The sequence below is a fragment of the Corella eumyota genome, chromosome 5, assembly GCF_963082875.1.
Source record: "Corella eumyota chromosome 5, kaCorEumy4.1, whole genome shotgun sequence".
In the NCBI taxonomy this organism is placed as follows: domain Eukaryota; kingdom Metazoa; phylum Chordata; class Ascidiacea; order Phlebobranchia; family Corellidae; genus Corella; species Corella eumyota.
This window is the reverse complement of record NC_137494.1, coordinates 24,836-52,435: the sequence shown is the minus strand read 5'-3', so window position 1 is coordinate 52,435 and position 27,600 is coordinate 24,836. Positions and strand designations below refer to the sequence as shown.

General features: G+C 38.0%; 2 protein-coding genes across 3 annotated transcripts; one reads left to right on the top strand and one right to left on the bottom strand.

Moving 5' to 3' along the window:
* The first annotated feature begins 469 nt into the window (after nt 1-469).
* LOC145753925 (ADAMTS-like protein 1) lies at nt 470-25,576 on the top strand. Of its 2 annotated transcripts, XM_082570465.1 has the most exons (33): nt 470-606; nt 1,815-1,850; nt 1,985-2,218; nt 2,992-3,094; nt 3,151-3,225; nt 3,285-3,436; nt 3,496-3,610; nt 3,698-3,833; nt 3,947-4,205; nt 4,276-4,405; nt 9,965-10,031; nt 10,087-10,240; nt 10,298-10,475; nt 10,576-10,729; nt 17,299-17,530; nt 17,602-17,781; nt 18,831-18,984; nt 19,080-19,209; nt 19,272-19,456; nt 19,520-19,818; nt 19,890-20,248; nt 20,318-20,574; nt 20,645-20,827; nt 20,907-21,038; nt 21,368-21,583; nt 21,648-21,831; nt 21,911-22,112; nt 22,196-22,317; nt 22,397-22,641; nt 22,710-23,544; nt 24,365-24,707; nt 24,797-24,955; nt 25,049-25,576. In XM_082570465.1, exons 1-30 carry the CDS (start codon nt 571-573, stop codon nt 22,802-22,804), a joined length of 5,004 nt encoding a protein of 1,667 aa, XP_082426591.1. In that variant the 5' UTR covers nt 470-570; the 3' UTR covers nt 22,805-23,544; nt 24,365-24,707; nt 24,797-24,955; nt 25,049-25,576. The 2 variants fall into 2 exon arrangements, with proteins under 2 accessions (XP_082426591.1, XP_082426590.1); XM_082570464.1 differs by having other exon boundaries at nt 24,797-25,576.
* LOC145753926 (3-oxo-5-alpha-steroid 4-dehydrogenase 1-like) lies at nt 25,463-26,799 on the bottom strand. Its single transcript, XM_082570466.1, has 3 exons — nt 26,520-26,799; nt 26,143-26,352; nt 25,463-26,078 (listed from the first exon to the last, which is right to left on the bottom strand). The coding sequence occupies exons 1-3, from the start codon at nt 26,724-26,726 to the stop codon at nt 25,692-25,694; spliced, it is 804 nt and encodes a 267-aa protein (XP_082426592.1). The 5' UTR covers nt 26,727-26,799; the 3' UTR covers nt 25,463-25,691.
* Nucleotides 26,800-27,600: the final 801 nt, after the last annotated feature.

The following is a 27,600-nucleotide window of genomic DNA, read 5'->3' as shown; positions in this document are numbered from 1 at the left end:
TTCAAAGTTTGACTTTTAATGTTGTTTGTTTTTTAATTTGTGGGAATTCGAGGCTAAGAATAAATTTAGGAGCGCGAAAACCTCGAAGTTTAATAAAGTTTAATTTAATTAGCTTTAATTTGAGTTAAAAGCCCAATTTTTAAAGAATTTTCAACCGAACCACGTATAAGTAAGGTTTAAGTTTGTTTTATCACTTTTACTTGCTTATGACGTCATAAACATGTCACTATGGCGCCGCTGTAAAATACCATTAATTTTCTCACCGAACCCACGTTACGTCACCAGATAGTTCTGACGTCACAAGGACATTTGTTTACCCAAAATATATATTTCAAAGGTCAAGTGTAGACTATTATAACAACGCCCAAATTCCAGTTTAAGTTTTATCGAGCAACACGGAATATTTTATAGATTTGCTTCTCTCGTAAAAGCAAACAAGTTCACCAAGAGCGGGCAAAAATTTGATATAAAAGCGAGACGAGAGCCTCGATGCGCGCAAAGGCGAAAAAGACCTCCAGCAAACAGCAGCTTTAACCTAGGCCTGCACATTTGTTAGTTAAAAGTTTTACAATGAAGTTGGTTCGAATAGCTTGGATATTACAACTGGTAAGTTCTAGTTTTGTTTAAAGAGAAATATTTTAGCTGAACTAGATATTTTATGGTGACGGTAACTGCGAGAAAGTTACAGTTTGTTAAAGTTTTCAAGTTTTTAGCGAATTGTTTGGCCAGGTAGCTTCCTACAATAAGCATTGCGTGCCACGGACAACAATGGGTAACTATGACGTCACTATAGCGCAAATAAAGGCCTTACTACACCTGTGAGTCACATGACGTTATCGATTTAGTGTAAACAAAATTATTAAAATATTTTTTAAATGTTTCTATTTTCTTAAAAACAAATTTTTATGAAAGACTGAGTTTCGTTTTCTTAATTATTTTTTATTTGCTTTCATTTTTTGTTTGACTTTCCGCCCCTCATTTATCAAAATATTCGCACAATTATATTTGCCCCTCAATGACACGCTTCTGTTACGTCATAATCAGCGACGCGTGCTGTTTGTTTCAGAGTGGGTCGACTGTGATGAATATTATTATACGAAGAATCTCCCTCGGAAATGTAAATAAATAGTTAACAAGTTAAAAACAAACGCGAAAACAATTAATTAAAAAGACAATGGGGCATTGTGTTAATTAATTGTGGTTTGTTAGTTTCTGTGACGTAGAATCATTAATTCACTGCTAATCTGACTTCCTATAACAAGGAACTAACCCATGTTAACACACAACTCTTTCACCACAAAGGGCTCGGTCGCAGTGTAATTAAGATGCGGTTAATCGTTTGTTCGCAGGGAGGGTTGTTGTCGGTTTATTTCTGGCTTGCAAACCACATGCACATCGCAGCTTTTAATCTTTCATGTGTGACGTAACAAGGGTGTATTATTCCGTGATTAAGAGATTATCACACGTGGGTGTGTCCTATAAGGTTCCAAGTTTGTGACGTCACATACCTATAAGGTCGTGATTGGTCATGCGTGCGATTGCATGTTTATCATTTTTAAGGCGCCAAATCTTTTTATGACGTCATTAAGCCTTGTTTATTGGCACGCGCGTCACTACAAATCTTTATAAGCGTGCCAAGGTTAATAAAGAATGTCAGAATTAAAATGAAAATATTTTTATAGTGACGTCATAATTGTTTGCGATCTATAATAGCTCCAGTATTGTCACGTGGGATCGAATGACAATAATTTCAAACAATTTCCGAATCGCAAAAATTTTTTATCAGAAAACAAATATTTGTTTTTTTTGTTCAGATTTTTCTCAAGTTCGAAAAGTCAGAAAACTTAGAGGTAAGTGGAACTCACACGATGATTGTTACGTCATACAGTTAAAAGCTTTAACATTAATCACTTTTGTTTTAATTAAGTCTTGTTTGTTATTACGTCATAATAAGAGCTCAAAGCAAAATTTTTTTTTTTTCTAGCTTTTACCTGACATTAAAACAGAAATTAAAAGTCAAGCACAATTACAATGTTCATCGTTAAATGACGTCACAAACAATATATCATGGGTCCCCGGGGAATTCCCTGAAGGTAGTTCCCCCTGTGTGATACGTTGTCAAACATCCGCCCCTATTTTGGACAAGGTCCGTATAATGGACGTTACAGACGGTACTAGATGTGGAGTTAATGATATTTGTGCGAAAGGAAAATGCGAGGTAAGACAATGGTCGTTTGTTTGTTTATAATGGGGCATTGTTTTTTGTTTGCCATAATTATTTGATTGTTGGGTCCGAAGTCCTTTTACGTAGAATATCTTATAAGTTGATTTTGTGACGTAATAATCAAATTTTGAGTTTTTTTGCATTTAAAGTGATACAAATTGATGTTACCCTTGTTACGTCACAGTTTCTACGCTAACCTAGCAATAGGTTGCTATGGTAACACAACTTCGGTTGCTATGGTAACAATTGGTTGCACTGATAAAGTGTGTCGTGTGACAATAAACAGAATATGACGTAATAATGATCTCATCACAGAGCATTTATTTTTAAAACAATCGGAAACAATTGATAAGAATTCTAGAAAACAAAGAGTTTACTTATGACGTAATAGTAAGTTTATTGTGAAATCAGTGTTGCGCGAATCCTAAATGTCATTTGATCCAATAATTTCGTGTTTTATAAACAATAATCGCGGCCGACTTTAAAATGTTTAAAATTAATTTTTCGAGGAACTTGCAAAGTTTAGAAAAAACATTTAACCAAATATGGGCTTTGTTACGTCACAGTTATCATTGTTATGTCACCTAATAAGGTAAATCGTTAACACAACGGGCTTAAATTTCAAGACATCGTAAAAACCTGAAACTTTTAAAATTTTTGGAATTACTTTTCAGCGTTTTTAGAGAAAATAAAGAATATTCTTTTAGCTCAACCTCTGTTGATGGATTTTTTGCAAAATTTAAATTTATTTACAATTAAACTTTTAGCCACTAGGCTGCATTGAAGAGTCGTCTAAAGTTTGCGGTAAATGTGGATTCTTGTGCCACCTAGTGACAGGAATTTATGTTTTCAACAAAAACAAAATACAAGGTAACAAACTTAACAAACTCTGATTTTGAATATTTAATAACTTTGTTTTTTTTTAGGACAAGATCACGTGATTACGATTCCCAAAAACAGTCAGTTTGTCAGTTTGTCAGGATCGGGAGTCGGACACATCGGTCAGTTTAATTAATTATAGTAATTAAAATTGTAGGTACTTACAGATTTAATTTTTTAGGTTTAAAAATCAATCAATCATCAGAATTGCTCAAATTAAATGATTTTGATAATAACCACATAACATCATTCAATTATGACGTCACATATGGTTACAATGGAAAATTAAAATTCGTCATAAAAGGACCAATTGCTAGTGACATTGAAGTTATGGTAAGTTAATTTATTTAATAAATTATTATGACGTAATAAGTGTATTATTAACGACCTAGGCAGTTGACAAGAGCGAGCTACGAAAGTACCTAAGATACGAGTTCTACCGCCCACTGACGGCCACGTGGAAACACAACACAGCCGAGGTCACGTGTTCAAGCACTTGTGGCGGTGGTAAGAAGCATAACTGTTAACCTTGCGACACAATAGAGTAATAATGATAAAACAATGCCACTGTGACGTAATTAACCAACCTTTTAGGTTTAATGTTTATTCGGCCGATCTGTGTGGATGTTTCAAGCAATGAAGTGGTTGAAGATCAAGTCTGCGAGGCTCAGGGTTTGATTCCACCCTCTCCCCAAGTTCATCGCTGTAACGACATCAAGTGCCCTGCAAGGTACGCTATGACGTCATTAAATATTGGTGTTAATCGTAAACGTCGGTATGGAAGTCGTTAATTTATGTTTAATTAATTGTGACGTCACAAAGTTATGCTTATTGTCAGCACAGTTCAACGGTGTTCAAACGAATCGAACCAAGTTTTGAGTTTTATCAACGACATTTGTGGATTGAGGATCCGTGGACTTTATGTTCGGCGGAGTGCTCGGGCGGATATCAAATACGGACAATTTCGTGCGCGAAAGAAACTTTAAACGGAGAATATTTACCATCGGATGAAAAACTTTGTGTTGGAATCCAAGCCCCAGAAACTTGGAGAAAATGTAACGAACATCTTTGTCCCGTCTGGGTCGCTCAACCGTGGAACAAGGTAAACTTATATGACGTAACAAGGCTAATTATTCTTAAATTATGTGATGTTAATAATGTTTGTTGAACAGTGTCTAGAATCGAAAGGTCTTGGATATCAAAACAGAATAGTTCAATGTCAGACACCAGAAGGCGCCCCTGCATATGATTGTGACGTCACAACAAAACCGATAAACGTGCGAAGTTGTGCGCTTAAACGAAGTGAGTTAAAATTGTTTTCCAATAAAGGATTTATTTAATGTTTTTGAACAAAATGAGAATTTGATTCTCTTAAATGTCTCGAGGTAAAATTCTTAGTTAAATGGTGTGCCGAGATAGAGCCCCCAGTTAAATGCTGTGCCGAGATAGAGCCCCCGGTTAAATGGTGTGCCGAGATAAAGCCCCCAGTTAAATGGTGTGCCGAGATAAAGCCCCCGGTTAAATGGTGTGCCGAGATAAAGCCCCCAGTTAAATGGTGTGCCGAGATAAAGCCCCCAGTTAAATGGTGTGCCGAGATAGAGCCCCCAGTTAAATGCTGTGCCGAGATAGAGCCCCCGGTTAAATGGTGTGCCGAGATAAAGCCCCCAGTTAAATGGTGTGCCGAGATAAAGCCCCCGGTTAAATGGTGTGCCGAGATAAAGCCCCCAGTTAAATGGTGTGCCGAGATAAAGCCCCCAGTTAAATGGTGTGCCGAGATAAAGCCCCCAGTTAGATGGTGTGCCGAGGTAGAGTCCCCAGTTAAATGGTGTGCCGAGATAAAGCCCCCAGTTAAATGCTGTGCCGAGATAAACCCCCAGTTAAATGGTGTGCCGAGATAGAGCCCCCAGTTAAATGGTGTACCGAGATAAAGCCCTCAGTTAAATGGTGTGCCGAGATAAAGCCCCCAGTTGAATGGTGTGCCGAGATAAAGCCCCCAGTTAAATGGTGTGCCGAGATAAAGCCCCCAGTTTAATGGTGTGCCGAGATAAAGCCCCAAGTTAAATGCTGTGCCGAGATAAAGCCCCCAGTTAAATGGTGTGCCGAGATAGAGCCCCCAGTTAAATGGTGTGCCGAGATAAAGCCCCCAGTTTAATGGTGTGCCGAGATAAAGCCCCAAGTTAAATGGTGTGCCGAGATAAAGCCCCCAATTAAATGGTGTGCCGAGATAAAGCCCCAAGTTAAATGCTGTGCCGAGATAAAGCCCCCAATTAAATGGTGTGCCGAGATAAAGCCCCCAGTTAAATGGTGTGCCGAGATAAAGCCCCCAGTTAAATGGTGTGCCGAGATAAAGCCCCCAGTTAAATGGTGTGCCGAGATAAACCCCCAGTTAAATGGTGTGCCGAGATAAAGCCCCCAGTTAAATGGTGTGCCGAGATAAACCCCCAGTTAAATGGTGTGCCGAGATAAAGCCCCCAGTTAAATGGTGTGCCGAGATAAAGCCCCCAGTTAAATGGTGTGCCGAGATAGAGCCCCCAGTTAAATGGTGTGCCGAGATAAAGCCCCCAGTTAAATGGTGTGCCGAGATAAACCCCCAGTTAAATGGTGTGCCGAGATAAACCCCCAGTTAAATGGTGTGCCGAGATAAACCCCCAGTTAAATGGTGTGCCGAGATAAAGCCCCCAGTTAAATGGTGTGCCGAGATAAAGCCCCCAGTTAAATGGTGTGCCGAGATAAAGCCCCCAGTTAGATGGTGTGCCGAGATAGAGCCCCCAGTTAAATGGTGTGCCGAGATAAACCCCCAGTTAAATGGTGTGCCGAGATAAACCCCCAGTTAAATGGTGTGCCGAGATAAACCCCCAGTTAAATGGTGTGCCGAGATAAACCCCCAGTTAAATGGTGTGCCGAGATAAAGCCCCAGTTAAATGGTGTGCCGAGATAAAGCCCCCAGTTAAATGGTGTGCCGAGATAGAGCCCCCAGTTAAATGGTGTGCCGAGATAGAGCCCCCAGTTAAATGGTGTGCCGAGATAAAGCCCCCAGTTAAATGGTGTGCCGAGATAAAGCCCCCAGTTAAATGGTGTGCCGAGATAAAGCCCCCAGTTAAATGGTGTGCCGAGATAGAGCCCCCAGTTAAATGGTGTGCCGAGATAAAGCCCCCAGTTAAATGGTGTGCCGAGATAAAGCCCCCAGTTAAATGGTGTGCCGAGATAAAGCCCCCAGTTAAATGGTGTGCCGAGATAAAGCCCCCAGTTAAATGGTGTGCCGAGATAAACCCCCAGTTAAATGGTGTGCCGAGATAAAGCCCCCAGTTAAATGGTGTGCCGAGATAAAGTCCCCAGTTAAATGGTGTGCCGAGATAAAGCCCCCAGTTAAATGGTGTGCCGAGATAAAGCCCCCAGTTAAATGGTGTGCCGAGATAGAGCCCACAGTTAAATGGTGTGCCGAGATAAAGCCCCCAGTTAAATGGTGTGCCGAGATAAAGCCCCCAGTTAAATGGTGTGCCGAGATAAACCCCCAGTTAAATGGTGTGCCGAGATAGAGCCCCCAGTTAGATGGTGTGCCGAGATAGAGCCCCCAGTTAAATGGTGTGCCGAGATAAAGCCCCAAGTTAAATGGTGTGCCGAGATAAAGCCCCCAGTTAAATGGTGTGCCGAGATAGAGCCCCCAGTTAAATGGTGTACCGAGATAAAGCCCTCAGTTAAATGGTGTGCCGAGATAAAGCCCCCAGTTGAATGGTGTGCCGAGATAAAGCCCCCAGTTAAATGGTGTGCCGAGATAAAGCCCCCAGTTAAATGGTGTGCCGAGATAAACCCCCAGTTAAATGGTGTGCCGAGATAGAGCCCCCAGTTAGATGGTGTGCCGAGATAAAGCCCCCAGTTTAATGGTGTGCCGAGATAAAGCCCCAAGTTAAATGGTGTGCCGAGATAAAGCCCCCAGTTAAATGGTGTGCCGAGATAGAGCCCCCAGTTAAATGGTGTGCCGAGATAAAGCCCCAAGTTAAATGGTGTGCCGAGATAAAGCCCCCAGTTAAATGGTGTGCCGAGATAAAGCCCCCAGTTAAATGGTGTGCCGAGATAAACCCCCAGTTAAATGGTGTGCCGAGATAAAGCCCTCAGTTAAATGGTGTGCCGAGATAAAGCCCCAAGTTAAATGGTGTGCCGAGATAAAGCCCCCAGTTAAATGGTGTGCCGAGATAGAGCCCCCAGTTAAATGGTGTGCCGAGATAAAGCCCCCAGTTAGATGGTGTGCCGAGATAAAGCCCCCAGTTTAATGGTGTGCCGAGATAAAGCCCCAAGTTAAATGGTGTGCCGAGATAAAGCCCCCAGTTAGATGGTGTGCCGAGATAAAGCCCCCAGTTTAATGGTGTGCCGAGATAGAGCCCTCAGTTAAATGGTGTGCCGAGATAAAACCCCCAGTTAAATGGTGTGCCGAGATAAAGCCCCCAGTTAAATGGTGTGCCGAGATAAAGCCCCAAGTTAAATGGTGTGCCGAGATAAAGCCCCCAGTTAAATGGTGTGCCGAGATAGAGCCCCCAGTTAAATGGTGTGCCGAGATAAAGCCCCCAGTTAGATGGTGTGCCGAGATAAAGCCCCCAGTTTAATGGTGTGCCGAGATAAAGCCCCAGTTAAATGGTGTGCCGAGGTAGAGCCCCCAGTTAAATGGGGTGCCGAGATAAACCCCCGGTTAAATGGTGTGCCGAGATAAACCCCCAGTTAAATGGTGTGCCGAGATAAAGCCCCCAGTTAAATGGTGTGCCGAGATAGAGCCCTCAGTTAAATGGTGTGCCGAGATAAAACCCCCAGTTAAATGGTGTGTTGAGGTAAAGCCCCCAGTTAAATGGTGTGCCGAGATAAAGCCCCCAGTTAAATGGTGTGCCGAGATAAAGCCCCCAGTTAAATGGTGTGCCGAGATAAAGCCCCCAGTTAAATGGTGTGTTGAGGTAAAGCCCCCAGTTAAATGGTGTGCCGAGATAAAGTCCCCAGTTAAATGGTGTGCCGAGATAAAGCCCCCAGTTAAATGGTGTGCCGAGATAAAGCCCCCAGTTAAATGGTGTGCCGAGATAAAGCCCCCAGTTGAATGCTGTGCCGAGATAAAACCCCCAGTTAAATGGTGTGTTGAGGTAAAGCCCCCAGTTAAATGGTGTGCCGAGGTAGAGCCCCCAGTTAAATGGTGTGCCGAGATAAAGTCCCCAGTTAGATGGTGTGCCGAGATAAAGCCCCCAGTTAAATGGTGTGTTGAGGTAAAGCCCCCAGTTAAATGGTGTGCCGAGGTAGAGCCCCCAGTTAAATGGTGTGCCGAGATAAAGCCCCCAGTTAAATGGTGTGCCGAGATAAAGCCCCCAGTTAAATGGTGTGCCGAGATAAAGCCCCAGTTAAATGGTGTGCCGAGATAAAGCCCCCAGTTAAATGGTGTGCCGAGATAAAGCCCCCAGTTAAATGGTGTGCCGAGATAAAGCCCCCAGTTAAATGGTGTGCCGAGATAAACCCCCAGTTAAATGCTGTGCCGAGATAAACCCCCAGTTAAATGGTGTGCCGAGATAAAGCCCCCGGTTAAATGGTGTGCCGAGATAAAGCCCCCAGTTAAATGGTGTGCCGAGATAGAGCCCCCAGTTAAATGGTGTGCCGAGATAAAGCCCCCAGTTAAATGCTGTGCCGAGATAAAACCCCCAGTTAAATGGTGTGCCGAGATAGAGCCCCCAGTTGAATGCTGTGCCGAGATAAAGCCCCCAGTTAAATGGTGTGCCGAGATAAAGCCCCCAGTTAAATGGTGTGCCGAGATAAACCCCCAGTTAAATGGTGTGCCGAGATAGAGCCCCCAGTTAAATGGTGTGCCGAGATAGAGCCCCCAGTTAAATGGTGTGCCGAGATAAAGCCCCCAGTTAGATGGTGTGCCGAGATAAAGCCCCCAGTTAAATGGTGTGCCGAGATAAAGCCCCCAGTTAGATGGTGTGCCGAGATAAAGCCCCCAGTTAGATGGTGTGCCGAGATAAAGCCCCCAGTTAAATGCTGTGCCGAGATAGAGCCCCCAGTTAGATGGTGTGCCGAGATAAAGCCCCCAGTTAAATGGTGTGCCGAGATAAAGCCCCCAGTTAAATGGTGTGCCGAGATAAAGCCCCCAGTTAAATGGTGTGCCGAGATAAACCCCCAGTTAAATGCTGTGCCGAGATAAACCCCCAGTTAAATGGTGTGCCGAGATAAAGCCCCCGGTTAAATGGTGTGCCGAGATAAAGCCCCCAGTTAAATGGTGTGCCGAGATAGAGCCCCCAGTTAAATGGTGTGCCGAGATAAAGCCCCCAGTTAAATGCTGTGCCGAGATAAAACCCCCAGTTAAATGGTGTGCCGAGATAGAGCCCCCAGTTGAATGCTGTGCCGAGATAAAGCCCCCAGTTAAATGGTGTGCCGAGATAAAGCCCCCAGTTAAATGGTGTGCCGAGATAAACCCCCAGTTAAATGGTGTGCCGAGATAGAGCCCCCAGTTAAATGGTGTGCCGAGATAGAGCCCCCAGTTAAATGGTGTGCCGAGATAAAGCCCCCAGTTAGATGGTGTGCCGAGATAAAGCCCCCAGTTAAATGCTGTGCCGAGATAGAGCCCCCAGTTAAATGGTGTGCCGAGATAAAGCCCCCAGTTAAATGGTGTGCCGAGATAAAGCCCCCAGTTAAATGCTGTGCCGAGATAGAGCCCCCAGTTAAATGGTGTGCCGAGATAGAGCCCCCAGTTAAATGGTGTACCGAGATAAAGCCCTCAGTTAAATGGTGTACCGAGATAAAGCCCTCAGTTAAATGGTGTGCCGAGGTAGAGTCCCCAGTTGATTGGTTTCAACCTCACATTTAAACCTAAATAAAATCTTTGTCGTTTATTTTTAGTTGTTCGCCATCACAATTATTTGGCTCAACATGGCAACACCGTGACCTCAATCTCGCCCGAACCAAGGTACTTTGTATTTATTATTATGACGTAACAATCCTTTAACAATACATGTATACAGCTGGGTATCTGGAAACTGGGGCGGATGTTCGACAACTTGTGGAAGGGGAATCACCGTGAGGGAGGTTAGATGTAAAAAAGTTGTTCTCGAAACTGGGACTATACAAGATCTTGATGACGTCATTTGCGACGGAGATAAACCGGTTACGTCACAAGTAAGTCATTGTTGTTGTTGATCAATTGACTTTTGTTTAATTTTTGTTTTGTTTAAGGCTTGTTCAGTTGGCTTGTGTCCGGATAATGATGTCACTAGAGTTAATTATGATGTTGCATACGACGATTATTACGTCACTGACGAAGAGGAGGTGGATAAATACGAGTTTTTAGAATCTTCAGAGTTTGGTTGGAGATTTGGAAATTTTAGCTCTTGTGTACCATCTTGCGGCAACGGTAAAACAAATTTGTTTTTAAGTTACATTCCTGTCGGTTTACCAGAAACTTCGTTGTTTAAACAAAAACATTGCAGATTTCAACTTTAATATTGTTCCAGGATCCCGAACTTCTATTCCTTTATGTCGTCACAAAGCAACAAACGCTTTAGCATCTTCTGATCATTGTGACGTAATAGCTAGACCCGCGTCGCGTGTCGAGAAATGTTTTGGAGGACCTTGCCAATTCGGCCCAATTACCCAGAACCGCACAAGGTAGGGGTCATTAAAAAGGTCAACATTTTTAATTTTAAACCCTGGTGATTGGAGGGTTGCACATGACGTCATGATTGTTATGACGTCACAATATTTCAGCATATTTTTTAACAAGATTAGACCGCGAATATTAAGTTATTAAACGCGATAATCGTGTTTAAAACAATCAAAATTCGTTAAGCCGTAGACCGAAAATATTTTCCCGTGTCCATGTTTGAGTCATGGTTTTAAATTCTCAAGAGGCCTTAGTTTAAATTGGGGTAAAATTATTAACTTTGGTCGACTTTATTTTAGTTTTTAGTGCAGGAAAGTTGGTGATATTATTTAAAAAATGATTTAAAGTTTTAGTTGGCAATAACTTGAGGTTATTCCTTTTTAAAGGCGAGGTTTCATGTTTCAATCGAAGATTACATCCTCAGATTAACTCAAATTTAAAGATTTTGTTTCGGTAAATTACTTGATAGGAAACAGGATTGTTTACGCTTCAATGACCAAATATTTGATGAATTACAAATGTTTTTTTTAAATTGTAAAATAGTTTTTTGTGCAGGGTAGCATGACGTAAGGTTCGCTGACAGAGGGGCTTTAGGATTATTGTACAGGGATAGGTTTTGTGGAAAGTTGTTTAAATCTTAAAAAATGTCAATTTCGGCTAAAGGAAAATAACTGGATGTTTAAAGATAGGTTTTAAGGTAATAATTAGACAAAGTATGCGAGATTTAATGAAAGGTTTGCGTGATACTTATTTTAGTTAACTTTTTTGGTTTAATTTTCAGGGCGTTCAGGTAAAGTTTGTTTGCAAAAAAAGTTAAAAAAATTAAATTGTCAAATTTAATGTCAGTGGTTAGAAGTAAAAACTGGGTTGAAATTTATTCTAGAAATTTGATTGGCAGGCGGAAAATTACGTTGATAATTAGTTACGCTTAAGTAAAGGAGTCTGACTCTGAGCTTTTTTTATTTTAGAATTTTTTTAAATGTGGAAATCAATTTTTTTTCTTGTTTTTTCGTGGTTGTTATTGGTAACATGTGAACACCACCCTCCAGCGTACACGAATCAACTGAATGTTCGGTCACAAAGTGTCGCTACTGCGCTTTTGTTCGTTGTCGAAGCAAACTTCAGTGTTCAGTAAGTTTTGTCACGTGATTACGTTGTTGATTGACAGGTCACGTGATTTTAAGTTAAATTGTCGCAAAGTAAACACCGAATCTACTGATATGAAATTTTTTTGTTCAATTTACAAAAATTGTTACAAATTGAGGAAGTATTTGAAGTGTTGTTGTCCTTACTATTGTTACGTCACATTAATACTTTGTCCACATTGCATTGTGGGCTTTTGTTGTCACGTGGTTGTCAAAATACTTAAAGGTCAAATTATATCTGATAAATTTTTGTTATTTGTTCGTTTAATTAATACCGAAAGTCGTTTAATAAAAGAGTTTCCTGTTTTAAGACAACTTAGTTCTAAATTTGTTGTTTTTGCTTCTTAAAGTTTGGATAACGGTTCTTCAATTAATACAAGTTTTTGTAAATTTTCCGGATTGTTTAAGTTGTGAATTGATTTAATGGAACTACTTGGTTTATATAAAAGCTGTAGAAACTCTGTGAGATTTCTCGCTTAATTCTAAACTAAGAGCGATGAATTGTATTTGCTTTTGTGTTGTCGTATATTTGAAGTTGTCGAATTGTAATCAGGCCAACTTATTAATTTGTTCACCTGTGAATTTGCGCAAGTTCGCAAACATAAACTGTTTGCTAGCTTTGTTTTATTGCTTAAATTAAATATTGTTAATTTAATTAAATATTGTTAATTTAATTTAAATTACCCAAAACCACAAAATGATCAAACGCAATTAAGGTTTATGAAAAAGCTGTTAGATGTTATTTTAATTATAAGTTGGTTTTATTAAAACTATTCTTTTTATGACGTCATAGTTATGATGTCAGGGAAATTTTATTAATTATTAACAAAAATTACGTTTTGAGTACTTGATGACGTCACTTCTTTGTAGGAGGTCTGGTTACCAAAAGTCATAAAATCACGATGTGGTCGTAAATTGTATTCTACCTTTGTAATTGTGTGGGGTTGTCTCCCGCGCTGTTAAGGCCCTTGTAGGGGCTCGAACACAGGCGTTGTTGTGTATTAAACCTCGACAAGGAAAACTTATTGTCTGTTGTGAAACCTGTTTAAGTTGTGGTTCTAATTGTCATGTAGGGATGGGCTGGTGTTGTTTTGGTGCAAAGGGCTTGGTCCCAGGGCTGTCTGGTCCTAGGTGGTTGCTTTATGTTTAATCAGGCCTAAGCATTGAAGTCAAGTTTCAATAATGGTGCTTTGTTCTCAGCCACTTGTTGGACAAATTGGATATGACGTCACAATACGCTCGTGTTTTCGACTGTTTAATGACGTCATCTGGGGAGAAAATGTTTTAAGTTCCCCAGTTCGTTGAATTAACCCTAAAAGTGGTGATGACCTTAAACTTCGCGTGGGTCTCATATCGTGCCTGCTTTGTTGGGTTAACAAGTTTATTGCGAATTGTTCAACTTGCTCAGGTTTTATTGTTAGCTGTGCAAACCAATCAATTTCTCTATAACTTTAATGTCTTATTGCTATGAAATATATTGGTCGTAAATCTCACAATTTCCTAATAAACTGATGGCACTTCGTATTATTTAATAATTTTATTCGTTGTTACATAGAATTTTTTTATAGTTTATTTTATTCATAAATTTTTCTAAAGTATTTTTTAAGTTTTTTTATCACTAACTTAAGCAATGTAAGAGACTTCAACTTAATTTCGTAGAAATTGTTTAAGAACTCGTTAAAAGATTTAGATTGTCACTTTATTAAACGCCGGCTTTTTGTGACGTCATTTAACATCAACCAATCGCGACGACGATTGTTGACGAAAGAAAAAAGTTGGCGGTACGAGAGTCTTGTATAAAACGAGAATAAGACTTAAAGTTGCCAACAATTTAGAAACGTAGATGAGTTGTGAGCAGAATCAGTTTTACTAAAAAGTTTTAGTTGTCTGATCGTTGATAGTTGTGTAAATAGGTTTTGAACCGCGAATATGTGAAGCCAATACAAGTTAAAGGTTTAACATATTAAAGTTTAAGTCAATATTTGTTTGGTTCGTGGCCTGATTTATATCCAGTATTCCTGCCTACATACTGAAAGCGTGTGATTGTTAAATTTGTGAGTGAAAATGAAGTTAAATTTAGCGAATAATTTGTGGTCAGAGCGCGCAAGTAAATTGTTTTATTTCGTGGTTTTCATTATAACTGTTATTCCTCCGTTATATTGGTTTTTTAATGCTATATCGCTACCACTTTGTTGAAATGCTTTTAGCTGGCGTGTATGGATGTTTACTCTTCACTAGAAGGGTCGGAACTTTAAAGTAAATCACAAGCTCACTAAAGCCCGAAATTTTATTGGCTTAGTGGATTTTGGCAGGCTCTATTATTTTTATTTTCGGTCTTATTTCCTTTTCAATTTGGTGTTATTTTTGAATTCGTTGAATGAAAGCTAAAATTTATTAAAGTTTATCCTTAGATCTAAATCGCTCAACTTATAGGCCTTACCTGGTTATTTTAGGCAATTTTCGATTTTTCTTCGCGAAACATTTTTCTTGTATATTGCGAACCTTAATAATGTTTCAACGTTCCTTAACTCCCATTGGTATTAGCACATTCTACTATAGAATTGTTTCTTTATTTTGCGGTTAACTTTCTAGGCAAAACAATTGGCAGCGTTTGAAGTGGGCAAATCTGCCTTATTAACCGGATCGTATTTCCGATGTTGTTAATCAACTTTTGATAAAACTCTTTCCTTAAATGGGGTTTATAAGTTTTCTTAATCCCCTGGTTTGTTGAGTCACGTGCCCCCTTTTTGCAAGTAAATCAACAAGTTAATTTACGGTTTTTGCTTTCAACAGAGCGTAACGAAAAGCACTCGTATAACGATTAGTAGATGAAAGGACCTAATATTTCCTCATTTGACAAAACAACCAAAAACACTTTTTTAAGTTTTTTATTCGATTTTACAAGTTTGCGAGTAAATAAACTTAGTCGAAATATCAGTAAATTTTAGGTGACGTACATGTTTCGTATGACGTATATGATGAGTTGTAACAAAGAGTGATGACGTCATGAGGTGTCGTTACGGTTGAAATGACCCCAAAACGAACATGAGCTAATTGAGCGTTTCTAAACCCCGCTCCTTGTTAAAAGGTTGATGAACGAGTTGGTCACCCCAACCCTAAGTTAGTTCTGAGCACAAATTTGTTTCTCTTCAAATATTTGGGGAATTTATGTAACAATATGTTCTAGCGCTTTACTATTGAGTTATTTAAAGATGAAAGAAAGGTCCAGTGTGATGTCATAATTTATTTTTATGCTCGGTCTCGATCCCAGATACTTCGAAAGATAAGTTTAAGGTTTTAGAAATTTACCAAAAATAAAACTTGTGGCTAGTTGATACGTCATCGTTTCCACTACCTGTATGACATCATAATCATAGATGACGTGAACCACATGCTTGACTTTTATTAATTGCCGCTTTAACATTTGTCGTAATTGTCGCTTAATACGCAGTGATAATAATTGTGTCTAAAAGGACTTTGTGGTTGATTGAGGAAGTTGTTGCTAGTTTGCCAATCACTTAAAATAAGTTTGGGGAGAATTCGCTAATCGATATTAGCTCTTATCTTTTATTTGATTTCGACTTGTGTAAATTAGCTGCACAACAATGCTCGCATTTATGGATATTGTTTACATGCGGATCATAAGGATCATTGTTGTGTGGACAATCGATTCCTTTGTGACGTAGTAGAATGCCACGTTCGACAAATAAAAGTTGCTTGTTTGCATCCCTGAATGTCAATACGGAAGCTCGCGTAATTCTCACATCGATTGATCCCTAAATACGTAAGGGGGTTTATATAAGAAGCTTAGAACGTCGAAGTGTTTCAGTTCAGGGCCTAATTGGGCCAAGCAGCTGAGCGTTGCATCTAAAGTTGCTAAGTTCAAAGTTGTTTTAATATATGAGGAATGTAATCTAAAACTTATTTTGCAGTTTACAGATCAGATCAAAGACTTTAAAATGTTTAAAAGTAACAAAATTCTTGAGGATTAAGTTTTTCTTTAAAAATGCCACCAACTGAAAAACATTACCGCAGCATTAAAGTAAACGAGATTGGGCAGAAATATTCAATGGAAACTAAGTTAGCTAATTATACTGGAACATGCGACAACAAACCATTCAACCCCATTGAACCTGTCTGTTCAACAACTAAAGGGCTCTCACCTATTCTTCAACATAAAACAACCAGCTACGAGCTTTTAAATGACACCTTGGAGGAAAGTTCTTTTCGTTATCGACTTTCTAATAAAACAAATCAAACCTCGCTGGCACCTTCAAGACTGTATTGCCGCAATCACCAAACTTTTCACTTTCCGGAAATGTTCGGGCTGGAAAAATTTAAATTTAATTTAAGTCGAGGCGGTTGGGGGAAAAATATTCGAAGTTTTTTTCTTGTCGCAATTTTGTTTTCCTCTTTACAACCCCGAGCTGTGGATGGTTTACCCATACGGTAAGCAAACATTAGTGGTTAAAAGTGATTGAAATAAGGGAATATTTTTGTCAAACGTAGCAAAGTTATTAGATTTGAAATATTCAAAATATTCGACCACAATTCACTTCAGATAATGTCGCGAAATATCAAATAATAAATTATTATCAGAGTCAAACATTCCAATATGTGAAATGATAACGTCATAATAATGTCGACACTACGTCATCATATTGTCGAATACTACGTTGTTGATAGTAAAAATTGAAGTTTAATTAATCATGACAAGAGCAAATATTTTTGTCTTGAACCACGTGACTGAGCATTGTGACGGATAATTAAGCATTGTTGTTTTAACGCGATCCCAATTAACTTGAACATCAAACATGAATTGTTGAGGCATTGTTCGTAAACAATTTGATTTGTGAGATCATCGGCCCGTAAATATGTGTAAGACGAAACTTTAATCGGTTCTAAACGATTCGACGCCGAGACGTATATTATTTTCGGATTGTGACATCATAGAGGGCTATAATAAGATATTTTATTGAAATGAAACTATTTCGGTTTCCGTCCACTTTTCACGCCATGCGATCTCGGTATTCGGACAAAGTGGGGCCCTGGGTTAATTGGGTTGTGACGTCACATAACAAACGCGCATTGTTGTTGTTGTTTGAAGTGGTTTTGCACTTGAAGACAAAGAATTATTGTTCTCAGCTTCAATCCGATGAAATTTCATTCCTCGGATCATTGGATCATAATTGGGAATACACAAAACGTTTGTGACGTCACTTAAATAAACAATAGGATTTCCGTGTACGATGTATTAACAAAACGCTGTTTGTTTGGTCTATGATGTCATAATGCGTGACGTAACTTTGCGGTGTGTCGTTGTAATCTTGTAAAGCTTAATAAAATCACGTTTACCCAACCACGAAAAGGGGTAAATCCTTTTTAAGGAGCTTGTTACGTCATATAGTAATCCTATTATTACGTCACAGATGGGATCTAACGCCGTATCGCGACTGCAATGTGACATGTGGACGTGGCTTACAAGTAAGATCGGTCGTTTGTCGTCAGATGCCGGAAGGTGAAGATTACTCGAATTCCTCGCGAAGGGTCAACGGGAGGAGAATGCCTGACGTCATGTGCCCGGCTCCCAAACCCACCGACAAAATGATTTGCTCCCAGGTGGAGTGCCCCCCCAAGTGGGTGCCTCAGCTGTGGGGGAAGGTAAGACTTTTCTTTATATTTTACACATTGTTGTATCTACACGACGTCACAATTGCAACTTTAATGTTTAGTGTTCGAGGCCGTGCGGACGCGGATTTCAATCCAGAAAACTTCGCTGTTTCCAGAAGTTGGGGTCAGGTGAGACTGTCGAGGTTCCGTCCCACTTTTGCCCCAAAGAGACCCCCATGACCAGAAGCCCGTGCAACGTCCGTAATTGTCCGGCTAGATACGTCACAAAGAAGTGGTCCGAGGTACTAATCTCTTTATTGTTAGTCGAGTTTTTAACAATGGCACTTTATGTGTTTGTTTTGGTTTGCGTAAACAAGTTAATATTACAGTGGCGCCGAAACCATTGTCCGTCATTGTTTCCAATTGTCAATTTGAGTTTATGGCATCGACTTAAAATGTTTGCTTAATATTAAGTTTATTGACTAAAGTAATTTTAAAGTCTGCACAATTTTAGCAAAACCCAACAGTTTTTAATCCTTTAATTTTTCCACCCAACACAAAGGCGTCTGCCAGACATAATTTGCGCTCGACAAATAAGGACGAAATATGCGCGAAGTTTCTTCTGATTTGGAGAAATGCTGCATCGTATAACAATGCTGATTGTTAGCCCTTTGTTTAGTAATAAGAGGAAACTATCGCGCATGTCATATTATTGTTAAAATTAAACCACTTTAAGAATTGCAAAACCAACATCCCTTTCGTTCATAATAGGGCATTGTTTTTGCGACAATTAATCACAAGTTCAAATGATTTATGATGTTTGCATGTGACGTCAAAGTACTGCCCTTTGTTTAAACACAATTGGACAGAAAGGTGCTTTGATAATGTTAAAGTTTACTTTTTCGCAACTAAGTTAAAAGTCACGTTCAGTCAATAAGCGCATGGCCTTGTTAATATTTTGTCACATTTTTTATCGATTACCAACAATTTTGTTGGGTATGTTAGAAGACAAAGAATTTGGCCTTGAACGAACAAGCACTATTGTATTAAATATGTTTTTGTTGAACCACCACTACTGTATTAAATATGTTTTGTTGAACAACTACTAAATATGTTTTGTTGAACAAGCATTGTATTAAATATGTTTTGTTGAACCATTATTACTGTATTGAATATGTTTTGTTGAACCACTACTATATTAAAAATGTTTTGTTGAACAACTACTAAATATGTTTTGTTGAACAAGCATTGAATATGTTTTGTTGAACAAGCATTGAATATGTTTTGTTGAACAAGCATTGAATATGTTTTGTTGAACAAGCATTGAATATGTTTTTGTTTTTGTTTACAGTGCAACGTTACTTGTGGTAAAGGGACGCAAACTCGTTTCAGCCACTGCGTTCAAGTATTGGCTGGCAAATACAAACCCCAGAAGGTTTCTCGTGTGAGGTGTCATCAGTTAATGCGGCCTACGTCACAAAAGAGCTGCTATCTTGGAAAATGCCGTAAGTTTGATTTGTTGTTAAGAACTGGGTCAACTTTGGGTCAACTTTGGGTTAACTTTGGGTTAACTTTTGTTTAAAAATCTTTTTTTGTTTAGCCCCACTTATACACTCATCTGACGACGTTTTTATTCAAAAAAGAAGGCAAAGAAAAATACAACTTCAAGTTGGGAATAACGCATATATTCATCCGCGGACCACTATTATCGTAAAGTGCAGGGTGGAAAGGTAAAAATATTTTAATTATCCATTTTAAAGTTTGCATCAAAATAACGATAAATAATTTTCAGATTTCGCAAGGATTTAATTCAATGGAAACGCAACGACCAGCCGATCTCTGATGAGCGAGTTTCAGTCATGCCAGATGGTTCACTTCGCTTGTTGCACAGCCAATCATCTGATAGTGGAACCTACACTTGCTTAGCTGGCTCATCTCGGGCGAACTTCTATCTGACTGTGACTAACAATACTTCCAGTGAGTTTGAACTTATTTGCAATACTTTAAGAACTTTGATAATTAAATAACTTTTTACTTCAGGAGCTAACATTCCTGAACCTTCGATGTCAATCCCTGATTCTCCTCTTCAAAATAACTTCCCACCAGTTGGCGCTCACCAGGTGATTGGACCGAATTCTAGATTGCCGACCTCGAGATCAAGTCTTCAAACCAGGAAGGTCGTTTCCATGGCGCCCAGACCTGAACCGATTCCCAGGTTTGATCCTTATGAGATCTCCTACACTGAACAAAGGCCTGTGTTCATCACTAAACAAGAGGATTATGACGACATAAATAATTATATCCCAAGGTTCGAAAACAACAATCAAGATGAAACGGAGGTTTGTTTAATTTGGCTTCTCTATGTTATGTCTGTTTACAAATCGTTACGTCATACATGTTTATTATTTAGAAGTCGCAGTTGGTCCATAGTGAAGGATACGAGGATTTGATTGACCAAGTAAATTCTATTGGGGGAATCCCCGAGGAAATTGATATTCACTCTCCGAGCGATTCGGACATTCATAATTTACTCGGAATATTAAATGGAAACTCCTTGAAAACAACGACTTCATCCGATCTTCGACCCCGTATCACCCCTCACCCCACTCTGGCTCCTCTTCAGCTTGGCCGCGTGGTGGATGTCTACGTAGGGGGAAGTCTTATTGTTGCGGAAGCTGACAGAATTACGATTCTTTGTGAGGCAAAAGGCTCCCCGCCTCCTACGTATGCATGGTTCCGTGATGACGTCAGATTGCCAGAAAATCGAAGGTGGGAGCTCGTTGTTGGCAGAAGTAAAACTTCTTGCTTTGTATTCTAAATTTAATTTTATATTTTCAGGCAATTTGTTCTTCAAGATGGATCTTTGAGGCTGCTTTACCCACAAACAACTGATTCTGGAAATTACATGTGCGTTGCCTCTAATCTCCATGGCAACGACTCCCAAGTGACGTCACTTAGTGTGGCACAAGCACCTCGCATTTTAGCAACAACTGCTGTTTTGGAGAATTTTACTTCCGACCACGTGGTAGCAACAGTGGGCGGGAAAATTCGGGCAAAACTTGGATCTAAGGTGACCATCCAATGCCCAACAGAAGGTTGGTTCTAACACATTCTCTACTTTGGTTAATACCGAACAAAACATTAATAATTTAAATGTTGTTCTAGGTTTTCCCGACCCCTATGTGTTGTGGCACAAGGACAGTACAGGCTTGCGACAAAACAGCAAACTTCTTCCAGACAATTCCATCGAAATATTTCCAACAACTGAAGCAGATCAAGGTTTGTTCGGTTGTGAAGCCTCCAATCCAGCTGGGACTTATTACCAAGCCTCGTCGCTCGTTCTTATCGGTAAGTTGATGGCATAGTTTAAAGTTTGATAAATATTGGGCTTTCATTTGTAAAGGTAACAACTGTATTTAACTAATAGAGCCACCGCGCGTATCCGAGGAGCTAAACGTTGTTCCAAACATTGAGGGGGTTATTGGATTACCTGAACTTTTAATGACTGGATTGGATATCGAGAATTACAAAGTTAAAGTGAACTCAAGTGTTATGATGGGTAAACTTTAATGCTTTGATTTTTTTTTTAATTCAAAAGATCGAAGTCTCTTATTTTAAAACAACTTTGCTTGTTAAAGATTATATAACTGAGTTGCCGTTTGGATTTTAATTGACCTCATATAGTAAATTCAAGAGTTTAACTAAGACATCACGCCGATTTTAGCTTTTTAAAAGCTTTTAAAGCAATATTTATTTAGCAATAAACTTATGTTTGCTCTAAGTGCAACAATGAATCGGTAACTTTTTCAATATTTAATGTGTTATAAATAGATTGGCGATAATCAGATACTTGTTGTATTCTTGCTATAACTCCAATATATGGTTTAGGTTGTCCTGTGACGGGCTTTCCAGAGCCAGATATTAAATGGTATTTCAACAACGAACTGCTGACAATGTTAGAAAACGCTCCAGATTACCAATTACTTTTAAATAATAAAGTTCTACAACTGGCTAACGCTGACCCTGAAACAAAAGGTCGTTATTCTTGTATAGCTACGAACGAAGGAGGGACCTTAAACACGAGTCTAGATTTGGGCTTAATCGGTAAGCTACTAATTAACAATTGTTTTTTTTTGGTTGACTATTTTAAACCACTTTCTTGTTGCAGTTTACTCCTACCAATATGGCGAAATGAGAGAGTGTAGCAGCTTGTGTGGGGACTCTGGGACACAGTACAGGAATTTAATTTGTCTGGAAGATGGCGCTAAAGAAGTAGATGAATGGTATTGCATTGGGGTCAACAAACCATTTGTGATTATTCAACCGTGCAACCGAGTCGATTGTCCACCTAGGTACATTAAAAACTTTGATCAGATTTTGTGCGGTTGTGTTCTGTATTTATTAAAAGTTTTTTTACCTAATATTCTTAAGATATATGCCGGGACCTTGGGGCCAATGTTCGGTCACCTGCGGGAACGGAACCAGAACTAGGAGCACCTCTTGTTCGATATTGATGTCTGACGGAAGCGTACGCGAGGTGGCAGCAGAGGAGTGCCAAGACAGTATTCTAACAAAGGTTGAAAAATGCCACGAACAAAGTTGTCCCTGGTGGAAGCTTGGAACTTGGCAGAAAGTGAGGCACATCTCTATTGGTTAAAACTTTTGAACTCGATTGTTTACAAATCATGCTTTAACGACAAAACTTGTTTCTTGCAGTGCACACGTCGATGTGCTGGCCGCGGTGTCGGAGTCAAAACACGAAAAGCTTTTTGCGTTTCTGGGAATGGGTCCAGAATCGAACCTAGGACCTCGTGTCAACATCTTCCAAGACCGAAACGGTAATCAGTTGTTGAATATGTTTTGCACGAAACCGATCAATTTCAAGCTAGCATAGAGCTAAATATATTTATATTGCAGGCGATCCTATTGTCCGAACAGACGTTGTGAGCCGGTTTGGAGGGCCAGCAAATGGTCAGTTTGTTCGAACTCGTGTGGCAACAGCGGGATTCGAACCCGAATTCTAAACTGCGTCTATCGGGGCAGAAGAAGGCAGTCGGCGGGAAATCAATGCAATGCTCGACGCAGACCTCCAGTTTCGATGCCGTGCAACCGAAGTTCATGCGCGAATAAATCAGCGACAGTGACTCCTGCAAGAACACAAAGTGAGTCACAAGTTTTAGTTTAAAAGTCAAACTTCATTAAAGTGATTTTAATTTGATTTTATGTTAAGGATTGGCATGTGCAAGCAGATCGAGGTGCATTCTTATAAGACAAAGAAAACTTTGCAGATTTTACAAAAAACAATGTTGCAAAATTTGCAGATAATGTAATTCTGTATTTGGTTATGACGTCATATTGGGCGCGGGTCGCATCAAAAAGTCGTCACCAGAAATTGCCAACTTGTGACGTCATCTTTGTCAATCATATGACGTAATGGGGTTTTTAAATTTAAGATATGGCACTTATGCTTTTATTTCAAAATCTCGTTTATTTATCTTTTATTTTTGTACATTTTCTGCTTAAGATATTTTTCTATTACTAAGAGCAAATTCTGCTTTTTTCAATAAATTTATTGTTTTAAATAAAACAAAAAAATTTAAAGTGGGTTTAGGTTCACCAAAGCAACTAATTAGTTTAATATTTTATGATATTTTATTATGGATACATTTACATGAAAGCCGATGTTTTAGTGAAATATGCAAGTTGTATTGTCAATATGAAAATCATTTTTAGAACAGGCATATTTGTTAATATATATTTTCAATTTTTAAAACAATTAGGGTAAAATTATATTAAACTTTTAATTTAACACCCCATGATATTTAACTTACTTTAAAATCTTTATAATAATGTTTGTTTTATATATTCTTATTAAATTTTTAGATATTTGATACAAGAAAAATTTTTAAACTTATTTTTTAAGGTTGCCTGGTGGATTTTATTTTATTAAGATATGAAAGAGAGTAATTGAGGATAACTTTAAAAGTTTACTTTTTCTTGTTATTTGAAATGACATTGTTCCTGTTTCTGCAACAACACTTGCTCACATTAAAAATATATTAGAGGTATTTGTTTACAATTTAACTTAAATTTTTGGTTTTAAACTTACTATTATATAATTAGTTTAAGTTGTTTGTGACTGGTCTGCTTGTGGGCTTATTAAAACTGGTCTATTTAACTGTCAGAACAGGGTAAAAAACAAAGGTGGCTGCGTATACAGTCTCGCAGTACAGATAGTTAAGACAGACTGACAGTCTGTACGTAAATCTTGTCAAAAACTGCCTCACTTCCAGGGGAACCAAAAGATTTGGTCGTGAGAAGATTCGGCCTGCAAAAAAACGGCAGAAAGTCGGCGACCCAGTCTGGAAAGTACGGCACTGTGCACGCACGAGATTTTTTTTATTAAAAAAAATGCACGCCTGGTTTTTAAAAAAAAATGTGCACGCGCAGTACTAATGCCTAAAACACGTTAACATAAATCACGCGTGCACGCCTAGACCGGAAATTTTGGTACGCGTGCACGCGCGGTCACGCATTTTTTTACGCTTGCACACACGAGATTTCGTCGAAAACTGCCCTACTTTCCAGACTGGTTGGCGACAAAATTTCCTTGTATAAAGTCACTTTAAGTCAGCGTAAGACCATATTTTACCGATATTTAATAATAAAATTAGAGTTAAAATTTAAATAAAACAAGCAAAAAGACAGCTCTATTTCCTATTTTTTTTTACAAAAACATTAGTTTATATTTTCAGATCTTTGTTGATATTTTAATGAAACGAACTTGAGTTTAAAAAAAAGCTTTTGTTTTTAGTTTTTTTAAATTATGTTAATAGATTACCTCTAGTTAAAAAGTTATATATATGCAATGAATTTTATTTTTAGTTTAAGACCAACTAACTGACAACAAAATGTCAGTTGATTCAAAGCAATGTGCCAGATGTAAGACTTATCGCATTTTACAACTATTTATGACAAGTCATGTTTAATAAACCAATTTGACACTTATATGCGCCCGAGTATGGATTTTCTTGTGTGCATCAACCTGATTACAGATTGACTAGCAACCGAGTTAAATAACCTGGGGGCCAATGATCTTAAAGATCAACTCAGCTGAGCAAGATTGTTACTTTTTAAGCAGATTTGATTGAACGATTCCCCAAATAATATGGGTCCTCAAGAGTCTAAAAGTGACCTACAAGATGAGCCAGGACAAATGCAACTTTAGGTAATGGTTTATAAGTTGGTCTTGTTTTATCTAGAAATATTTAAGATGAAAACTTATATTATAAACCTTCTTAAAACACTTTTTTCAAGGTGGGACATCACATCATACTGGACAAAACTTTTCCAAAATGTTTGACATTAGTTTTGAAGTCCCCAATACAGCGAGTTTAAACAAATCTAGAAGATGTTAACACTAAATGTGACCAGTATGTCATGTGACTTAGCATTAGTGGCACTTGTGCAAGTCAGGTTTGAGTGAAAATTGCGCTTCAAAATTGAAATTTAATGAAAAGTTTATAAGTTAATTTCTGGTTTGTGACATTTATTGTCTTGTTGTTGCAGTACGGGAAAACTGGTTGTTTAACTTGACCAATTGTGCAGTAAACTTGTGGTTTGAACAACAGGACTTGTAACAACAAGTTTGATATCGGGTTGAACTTTATCATTTCAGACCTAAGGATCGCAAATTTTAAGAGTTTATTATACCAACTTCATAGTTCACCGACATTTGTGCACGGTATTAAAAGTGTCGACCTCACTTACGCAAAAGTGGATCTTGTTAAACTGTACAGAAGGCATAGCCTCAACAATTTACTCTCCCAACGCAATTAAACTTTTATATTTTACCCATGTTTAGTTTTCGTACTGAAAATTTTTTTAAATTTTCTACTTAATAAAGGAGTCCATTAATGGCCACACAACTTTGAACATGTATGTTGTTAACCCTCCTGTTACTTGACATTGTCATTCATTTGTTGTAAATAATTTTATTCAGCGTTTTAATTTGAATTATGATTTTTAACAGCACACATAATGTAGAACATCGTACTGCAACTAGGAACAAATTCAACAGCATTATTAAAGTAATAAACACTTTAAAAATATAAACAAAAGAAAACTGTGTTATTAATTTGCAAGAGAACACCAAATTTAAATACTAATTTAAAAATTTAGAATAAGTAATCTATATTTAAAAGGTATTTGTTTACAAAATAAATGGAATAAAAATACAACGTTCTTTTGGGTAATCTTCAAATTTCTTTAAATACCAAACATGATGGGAATAACTTCGTCCTGACAAATACATGATGGCAAAAACAGCAAAAGCAAAACCCTGCAACGACCAACACGCTAAACCCCAACCCACCCATTCTAATGCTTCACCCAACAAGTTACCCCCACTAACATATTCAAACATCGACCCATGTGGTATTTTGTACCCACTCTCCCCTGGGTTTCTCAAATTTCGAAGAATGTTGTCACATTTTCGATTTATATAGCTTCCTATAAAAAACAAAGATACCCCGACAACAAAGTTCCATTCCAGCAAATACTCAATGTCGTAGTTTGAAAATCTCACCAAAAATATTGCCTGAAATAATAAAGTTGAGTTGAAATCTTATATAAAATTTGTATTATCAACTTTAGAATGTTACCTGCATATATCCATTAAACGAAGTGAAGAATGTTGCCATTAAGAAGATAGACATGGGGGTAGGTTTGCCCCCCTTTATTGAAGCAGGGTAGACAAAAGTTCGGTTGAAATAATGGGCGATGAATAAAAGTAGTAAGATGGTGGCAGGAACAGAAAGGGAATCATGATTAGTTAGCAACATGTAAGTTGGGATCATAAACGACGGCAACTCCTAAAAATATTTACCCCAAAATTTATTTCAAATCTTTAATATTTGTTATATTCATTTCTCTGGTTTGCAAATAAAAAGTTAGAAAAAAAAGTTTTTTTACACAAACAGACAAACCGACTAACAACCAATAGACAATCTAAAAACTAAAATATTTTTACAACAAATACCTGAAAAAGCCAAGCGGCTTTGGCATTAATTAAGTAGCCCCAATTGGCGGATGAATATCTTCCATATGCGGCTTTGTAACCTTGAGTTAGTAAAATATGAATAATTGGTGAAATTCCAATTAAAATCCCAGCAAATAAGTCAATTCGCTTCTTTTCGTCTTCTCCGCTAATTAAAATGTTATAAAAACTTTTAAAATACGCGGACATGTCTTTAATTTAACTTAATGTCGTAGCAGAAAAGTTTAAAATGTTAGCTTTTACTAATTATTGATTTTTTAAAAGTAGGTCATTCAAAAATCCCCGAAGTGACAACAGCTTTGAGTGTTTTTTGATTGAGGACAAATTGAAAAATAATTTTTGACAAACAAATTTTAGATATTTGATGTAATTTTAATATTTACTATAATTATTTAATGACACATATATTCGTGCTTATTCTAATACAAAAATTTAGATATATAAATTACTAAAACAATTGAGGATAAGTTAATAAATAGTTTAAATCCGCTGCCCTTATTCTTCATAGTATGTTTTTAACTGTGATCTTGGCTAAAATAAGTGCAAATAATTAGCCAATCAAAATTAGCGCATTAATAAGTCAGAAATGGGCGGAGCTTATATTTAATATTATTAAAGGTTTTTATTATAGTTATTTTGTTTTTTTAACATGAGTAAAATATTTATTTATAAATTAGGTAAAGTTGTTTAAATTAATGCTGTATTTCTAAATATTTATTAACTGAGGATAAACAAAAAAAGACCGTGGGTTCGGAAATAGTTTGAAGGTGAACACTTTTTCTGTGTTGGAATAAAAAAAAGTGTTTACTGCATGTGGTTCGTAATTTGAATAGTTTTGATTAAGAGGCCATGTTTTTTTTAACTAAAAAAAGTTTAAAAAAACGTTTAATCCCATTTTTAACCTATTTCATGTAGCACCGGAGTTTTAGAATTGATTGACTTTTTTTCGATTGTCTAAAGGAGCATTTATTGTAAGAAATAATCGAACTTGAGCAATGAAAAGAAGGTTTTGTTAGACTTCGTTATAGGTTATATTTATTGTTTGTTTGTGGTTGGTATTCAA